The sequence below is a fragment of the Atta cephalotes genome, assembly GCF_000143395.1.
Source record: "Atta cephalotes unplaced genomic scaffold scaffold00012, whole genome shotgun sequence".
NCBI lineage: Eukaryota > Metazoa > Arthropoda > Insecta > Hymenoptera > Formicidae > Atta > Atta cephalotes.
Window position 1 is genome coordinate 1,587,987 of NW_012130076.1, and position 8,851 is coordinate 1,596,837.

Sequence of the window (8,851 nt, forward strand, 5' to 3'; positions counted from 1 at the left end):
GGAAAACGTTAAATTAAGTTAAAAGTTTAAAAAATTAAATAGAACTAATACATAGTGTACTATATAGTACATACTATTATATATATATATATATATATATATATATATATATATGTAAAGGATTACAGAGAATATATAATATATTTAAAAATTAGAAAAAAATGTGGCATTTCAATAAATCTAATTCGAACACATATTTAAATTCAATTATTGTAGTAACAAATGGCGAGATGCAGCCTGCCCAACTGTGCCTACAATTTAGGGTGTTTCTTGTAAGCGCACAAACTGGAAAGCATACACAAGAACAGAGAACTCTCCAATTTTGGTTTGTCGACACGCTCGCTGAGGCGGAACAGCCAAGCGTTGCGCAAGAATTTTTCCGAGAACTCGTGACGCCGCAGGAGTTTCCTAGAGGTGAATTGTAATGATGCATTAATTGACAATATTTCTCATTAAAATTTTCAAGATCAAATATCTGATGTAACTAAAGTCTCTAAGTGAAGATTTTTTGTTTTCTTATAAACTCGTTAGAATTAAACTCGTTAATTTTAAACTGATAGCAATTAAAGAAGCAGAACGTGAAATTTTATATGATATTCAAGGAAGAATATCAAATTTAATGTTATACGAAATCACTCGATTAATTTTTTATATGTAATTTTCTATAATTGATATAAATTTTTATTCTTCTTTGCTGTGTAACATTTTACAATGTTAGTTATTTTCTGCAGATTATGTGGGATTTATTAAAAAGATAATTAAATTGATGCAACATAAATATCCCAGCATTAAAAAACTAGAGGTGGAATTGAGACAATTGGAAGAGCCCATTACTCTTCCAAGCAGGCCATGTAAGTATTTAAATAGATATTTTTTCTTTGTTTAAGTATTATAGAAATAAATTGCATATAAAGTATACTAAATTTAATCCTACATTTTCATTCTCAAATTATAATATACTTTGGCTTAATAAAACAAAAAGTCTAATGGTATGGATGAAAGGAAGAGATTATTAAATTAAGCTGATTAAGTTTAATAGCATTTATTGAAAGATAGTAGTCATGTTTCAAGTGCACATTGTAGCTGAACTCTAAAGGAAATGCACACTTGACTAAAACTCTCAGTGATTCATAAATCCATTACGTAATTTAAGTCAGGGTTTTCTCATGTTCTCTATACGCAGTTACACTGTATTGAGCACTATTTTGGACATCTATGTCATACTTAATTTCTATTATTCACAGCTACTGGTCACTTACTATTCACACTTCCTCTCTCTGAGAAAGTTATGTGGAGATCAGGTTCGAGAATGAAAAGAAATTAACTTTTGTCACATTTCATTGATGTTTATTCCTTTCTTTTCTCATACACAATCTAATGATCCAAATGAAACTAACACACACAATATATTTTCTTGTAACACAATAATTACTAGATAAAACGTTTGTAATTTTTTTGTGTATAGCATTAGATTAAAGGAAAAAAAAAATTTCTTTTTATTTCGATAATAGATATATACAGTGTTTCATTTTAATTCTTACATTAAAATATTTCGAAAAATATAAAAAATTTTTATTTTTTGAGATATTTCAATGTGAAAATTAAAAAGATAGGTCATCCTGTATATATATTCTGTCGCTTAGCACAATAATCTGGTAACCATAACAACATTGATTTAACATTTATGCATTGATTTACATTACGATGTCCTATTTAGCAACTTAAGGGTCATTAAAAAAATACGTTCGTTAAAATCATGCATTTTTTATCTCCTTCCTCCTCCCTTCGTAACACTTGGTAACAGAAACCATAACCTTCTCTTCCCCCAAAGTAAACGTAAAATAAAATCTCTCTTTTTTAATAAAAGAAAGAAAGGTCATAAGTATTAATAGTAAAAAAGATATTTTGATATTTCATACACAATAAGGATGAAATGAGCTTATAGTGTGTGAGCGTGAAACGCACTTTTAGAATCTATTCAATCGCGCAAGTAATTTGAATGAATAAGCAGTGATGACAAAATCGAATGTTTGCGTTTTCTTTAATTCTTTTCGCCTCTCTTCTTTTACTTGCATAATATTTTCAATATTCCCTCCTTTCTAAGTGAACGTATTTTTTTAATAACCCCTTAAAAAAGAAAATATATTTCTATTTCCTTTGTTAAAATTAAAATGAAACATGTTTATAACACAGATTTATAAAAGTTATTACGCACTTTGATTATGTGAAAAAGGATTTTCCAATCTATTTAACCGAATGAGCAATTACTAGAGAAATACTTTAGATATTAGAGTGTGAAAAACAGCCCATTTGATTTGACCTAGATTTTTTACATACGGTGTACAATATACATATACCCTCACAGCATGTAATTATAGATAAAACTTTATTACAAACATTTTAACGTCCAACATACACGAACAACGATATTTAATTACATAATAAATATCAATTATATTTAGAATATAGATTTATTTAATTCAAATTTAATTTCATCAATGCTATTTTATTTACATTAATTTCAAAAACGAAAATTCATGGCATCAGAAGCATATGCACACATACTTATAGCTACATATTTTATCATATGCATATAAAAATCACATTTATTTATCTGTCTCAAATTGTAACTTTTTCGAATTGGTTATTCATTGATCATTATCATACTATATAGTATAATGACCACTTTAGTCTTCATTCTGTAAAGAAATGCATCTATGTAGAGCACGAACCTTCTATTCGTGGTTATTAGCTGCCATAATGTATATGTGTTCAAGTTTCCACTCCCACATATAAGCTGTACCTTTCACTAACGGTTCTAGCTCGACTCTAGTTATAGAAACAAAAATTTAAACTGTGCACTTATTACAGTTATATGAAAAGTTTGAAACTTTTACACTTCTACTTTGGATAGATTAAAATATACCTATTACACGAGTTTAGACTCATCTACACTCATCTACACGGCAAAAAATTTAACTTGCATATGTTATGGAGTGCTGTATTCTTGTTTTAATGCTATTAACTGTCATTTTAAAGTTATAATAAGCGGCTTAAAAGTTTGACAAACTACAATGTCCCTAACATAATTGCACAATTAAATAAGTATTTCTTTTTTTTTTTTATTAAAAGTATCTACAGATGAAATAGTCATGGGTCAAGTGATTGAGCTAACAGTAGAAAAAGTTTTGGAACTTATTGAGTCTGCCTATCCAAATCCTGTTACCGTGGTTGACATTGCGAAGTAAGTAATTATATTAAATAAAATTTAGATATACGGGAAAATAATATGTTGAATAAAATTAAATTTAAGGAATGTAAGAGTTCGATTTGATTTTTCAAAAATAGATAATTAATTACCCGAACTTTTAATCGATTTACCAAGGTTCGAGTTTAAGACAGATCGATTCGTTTAATAAATAATCGGTTTCTGTTTAAATAATTAAAATAGTAGGGAATGGTCATAAAAAAGTAATAAATCAACGGTCATTTCGACGAAGATATTTACATGCAAATTTACTATTGTATGTTTCACACTATTTTATTAAGTTAAGATATACACATAATGTAATAAAATACTATAATGAAACATACTATTTCATACTATTTTATACTATTTCATTAAGATATTCACGTAGTTTTAATATTTTATCTAAATTATGCAGATATTTGTGATTTTGGGTGGGTCTTAGCGAAGTGTCAAATTTTCGGCTAAAGAATCTTTACTAAAGAATCACCTTAATCAATCCTATTCAAAAACGATTTAGAAATAGATTCTTTAATGAAGTTCGATTATCCTTAATTAAATTTTAATTTTATTTTATTTTTAGGGAACATGGATGGGAGCTATCAGCTGTGGAGACCAAATTAAAAGAGCTTCAAGAGAAAGGACTTGTTAAAGCAATAGATCATGGGGCTTTCACACGTGTTGTCCATGAGGATACTCAAGTCCAAGTAATTTGTTATATAAATTTTTCAGTTAATTTTTGTTAACATATAATGTAATCTTATAAAATATATTTTTAGGTAGTAAAGTCGATGCCAACGATGGCAAGCGCGAAGCAACCCACCATTGCTATCATTACAGCTCAATATTGTGAAAAACTTGCTGTGGATTCATTAATTGAGAATAAGGAAACCTTTGTTCGTTACACGACTGTTGGTAAGGCTTTTTTTTATTTACTATTTACTATTGTATAAGATATACTTTATATATCTCCAAGAACAATAATTCTAAAATACTTCCGATATAAAATTATGATAGAATAATATTTTGAAAAATAATTAATTTCTCTATTAAATTCTTTCATTAGAAAATAATTATAATTGAAATATTAGAAGATACTCATTTGAAATATTAGAAAAATAGTTTTGTTGACTCTCTGCTTTTATCTCTAGCTATATTTAAAAAAAAATCGTTTACTAAAATTATTATTTTTAAAATGTTTTGATTAATTTATACAGATAAAATTTTGCTAGCGTTCTAGTTACAATCATTAGCCATTTCTTTTTTTTCCGTTCTCATACAAATATAATTGCGATTTATATTGCTCGCTAATCAGCGACAAATGTTTAAACAATAATGGAGGTATATTTCACCATGCATGAAACTTTAGGTACCGCAAGTTCATCAGATGCAATAGACGGAATTCCACGGGTGATATGCCGTTTTGGTAAAGTAACTTGTAACATAACTCTATCATTTTAATGTCATTTCATAGCTTGCCAGTTGCTTGTGAACCGAAGAACAATGCAAGGCAAAATGGTGCTACAAATGTACATGTTGAAACACATTGATTCTTTTATGTTGACAAATTCATTGTATTTCATTGATTCAAATTCATTGATTTCATGTATTATACATATATGTGTAAAATTCTTATATAATAGTTTTTGTTTTGTGTTGTGAACGTTTTGTATGGCTTTGTTTTTGTTATATGTTATAATTTTGTTAGACTTATTCATATTTTGTATTATATTCATTTTATGTGGTTTGTATAATACTAAATTATTTTATTAATTTTTTTTCTATGAGTAATAATATAATAATTCTATTTTTTATATTTTCTCGTAAAGAAGATTTTATCTCTTTTTTTTTAATTAATATATATATTTTTTAATGAATATATTATCTATTTTCAAAAATTTTAATAAAATATTTTAATTCTTGATCTGTTTCCATTTAAATGTATTCAATCAATAACTTCTCGACAGTAATAGTATAATAGATAAGATTTTCAAAGAAATTTTGTTATACTATTTGCTTCTCTTTGTTATGTCTAGTATTATTACTAGACTTGGAAGATGCTTCTACATGGAATGGATTATTATCTATCTATTTTATCGTCACATATAACACAGGTTCCATCCTACTTTAGCCGCACAATGCACATATATAATACAAATCAAGAATATACATATATATATATATATATAGAAGGAAATATAAACTTCAAAATATATAAAGATATAAGTAATGAATGGATATATTATTTTGTTATAGGAGAATCAAATGTGTATACTTTGGGCAATATCGGTGCGCATAGGATTGTGTGCACTAAACTACCAACTGTGGGACATACCAGAGAAGCAATGACCGCAGCTGGCAATACCACTACTAGATTGTTGGGTATGTATTTAGCTTTAAATTTTTTATTTTATATTATAGTCCGTGACCATATTATTAGAATGCATTACATATTTTTTATTTTTAATAATCAAATTTTTTTATTTTTAATAATCAAATTTACATTATATTATCATTAGGATTTATTATATTATCATTATGTTTATCATTTTTAAGTTTATTTTTTATTCCTAGACTGTACTAGAACTTTTTTCTCGCTTTCATCAAATTAAACATTATATTTACCTATCTGACTTTAAGTTTCAAAAGTGTATATTAACTCTGCTATAGAAAATAGACAATTGTTATAATCAAAACATAAAAAAATAGTTATCTATAAAATGAATACATTTGTTTAAATTTTCTTGTTGCTTATAGTATTATAAAGTCCATGAATCTGTTGGCAGTGGTAAAAGCTATAAAGATTGCATATGCTTTTTATTTGTCGGTGAACATTAATTTAAAAATTATTTAACATTATTAGAATCAAAGCTTTAATAGCCGCCAATAATGGCTTAACAAATTTAAAAAACATCTTTTTATTTTACAAAAAATAAATAAATATTTGATTAATACTATCAAAATTATGTTTTTATTAATTAAAAATGTAATGAAAGAGAAATCTCTACTTTAGATATGTAAACATAAGGATAATTATCATTTTCAGTCACATATAATAAAAAAGATCTATCGACAAATCTAATGACATGGTCAGAGACTGTATATGTATATATATCTGTTTACTTTTATTACATATTGTTACAATCTTTAGCCTTTGAATATATTCATAGGTACATTTCAAAAAGTGGATTTTGTTTTTCTTGTCGGAGTTGGTGGTGGTGTTCCTCATTATACAGATTACAATAAACATGTGCGATTGGGCGATGTGGTGATATCACATCCAATGCCCCTCAATAAGAAATATGCATATGTTTATTGTGAAAGTGCTAAAATGAATGAAAGCGAGAACTATCATTTTGAGACTAAGGAATATTGCCCGCCAAATCTTGGTCTTCAAGAAATCGCAGCAACTTTGAAGAAACAGGTGATTTCAATCGATATTAGGCATTGATATATTTGTATATTTATGTGAATCCATGTTACATGCTTGTCTAAAATATCTTTTTCTGATCTTTTTCTAGGCTGAAAATGAGACGTTTCCGCCATGGCAATTATACATGAAGGAAGGTTTACAGAATTTGGTCAATCAATCAGAACATGATTTTAACGCGCCACCACCAGAATCTGATAAACTATATATGGCTATTGGAGAGAGGGATGTCATCGAAGTATCTCATCCAATCGCTCCTCAAGATTCCATAAATAAAAGGTGAAAATTCAACATTTCACCGTACACGCTATATACTTTTATTATATATACTATCTTTTTCATTATTGCAGAACTGATAGATGCTCCCGAATTCATTTGGCACCAGTAGCTTCTGGCCGACAAGTCGCACGAGATGATCAACTTAGACAAAAGTTTGCGAGCCGATTCGGTGCGCTCGCATTTGATGCAGAAATGGATGCTGTCGTAGAGAGTATCTTGGGTAATTGTCGCGAAAATTTCATTGTAATCCGCGGAATTGCCGATTACAAAGACGGCACTCGAATCAAAGAATGGCAACCATACGCGGCATTAGCGGCAGCCAGCGTAATGAAAGCTATTATCTGTGCTATGGATCCACCAATTAATGACTAATATCATTTCTCGTCTAGTTTTTCTAACTTTATTTTACATAGTATAACAATGCAACGCGCATAATTTTTCGTAGGACAAAGAATGAAATCTAAAATCAAAATAGCACATATTACATGAAGTGCACAAAAATAATTAAGTAACTGGCTTATTCAATAAAGTTCCTTATTAAATTAATACTTAAAAATATTTACAAGTGATTGCGCAATACTTTTTTGTAGATTATTAACGCAGTATATTAAATCTTTTATAACTTTATTAGTGCCATTTTTACAAATGCTTATTTGATAATATTTATTGCAAAGGTTTTTATTCGATATTATATTATTAACATTGAGATAAAATATTTTCGAGAAAATAGCAAGAAAAATATTTGATTGCGTTGTTATTTCTTGAATTTTTTACGCGTTAAGGCTTGAAAAAAAAATAGTGCCATTATTATTTCCTATAATTATCCTATAATACGTTGGAAATTTTGCAACGAGATAATTTTTTTGCGAAAATAAACTTACATTCGTCTTGAATGTATATTAAAAGAGTGTATTGCAAACACATATATGTTCGACTTTGAACACCAATCAAAGGCAACAAAGACTAATAACGCTTTAAAGGATCATTCTCTGGATAGGTAATGAATTTAATAGTGATTCTGTCTAACTTAATCTAATAGCATTATTAATAATAGCACTGTTGCATTCGTACTTGCTATGATTAGGTTGATTAGATATTGACGAGTTCAAGTCAACAAAGTGACTAGATCTGCTTGCCGAGCAATTAAACATGATTGGTTTGATTCACAAGTAAAAACTAATCAAATTCATTCACTCGGCAAACATACTTAGCCGCTTTGCTTGAACTCGCCCATAGCATTAGGTCCAAACGAAATACAAGTTAAGCAAGTTATAAACTGTTGTAGTGATAGATATAATAGACGCAAATGGAACTGAAAGTAAATTTAACAGTATTTACCAAATCGAAATGAAATTGTCGTTACAGTATATTGCTGAAGTAATTATTAAATGTTTGCCAGAGTATATATATTAATGTTTTCAACAGATATGTATGCATTCTATATTCACACAGTATACATCTATGAGGATCAAAATGCATTTTTCTGAAGTCCTAGATTACATGGATGAAACGCGTAACAAAGATTTCTATTACAATGTGCCAACGTGTTCATACTTGTTAAATTCACTGCCCTTTTAAAAAATTCAGACACTGTCTTCGCAAAAAATTTTCAAGATAAATTTTCTGTACCTTTAAATATTTCATCGGGGTACCAATTCTTTCGATAAGTCTACATTTACAGGGTAGTGCACATAAAAACTTAATGTCTAAATATCAAATTTCAATATGGGCCTAAAAGATAAAAAGATATATATATATATATATATATATATATATATATATATATATATATAGTAGTAGTAGTACTAACTAGTACTAACTACGTAGAGTAGATAGAAAAAGTAAAACGTAAAAACGTTAAAAACGTTAACGTTAAGTAAGTTAGTTGTTACGTT

General features: G+C 27.9%; 1 protein-coding gene across 1 annotated transcript in view; it reads left to right on the plus strand.

The window, feature by feature from the left end:
• The window catches only part of LOC105617179, a 9,846-nt gene extending 2,518 nt beyond the window's left edge, over window positions 1–7,328 (plus strand). Inside the window, exons 3-13 of the mRNA XM_012198744.1 lie at window positions 217–414; window positions 732–851; window positions 1,245–1,301; window positions 3,133–3,244; window positions 3,831–3,954; window positions 4,027–4,162; window positions 4,617–4,673; window positions 5,504–5,629; window positions 6,418–6,671; window positions 6,769–6,956; window positions 7,028–7,328. Coding sequence (XP_012054134.1) covers window positions 217–414; window positions 732–851; window positions 1,245–1,301; window positions 3,133–3,244; window positions 3,831–3,954; window positions 4,027–4,162; window positions 4,617–4,673; window positions 5,504–5,629; window positions 6,418–6,671; window positions 6,769–6,956; window positions 7,028–7,328 — 1,673 coding nt within the window. The remainder of the gene's footprint in view (window positions 1–216; window positions 415–731; window positions 852–1,244; window positions 1,302–3,132; window positions 3,245–3,830; window positions 3,955–4,026; window positions 4,163–4,616; window positions 4,674–5,503; window positions 5,630–6,417; window positions 6,672–6,768; window positions 6,957–7,027) is intronic.
• Window positions 7,329–8,851: the final 1,523 nt, after the last annotated feature.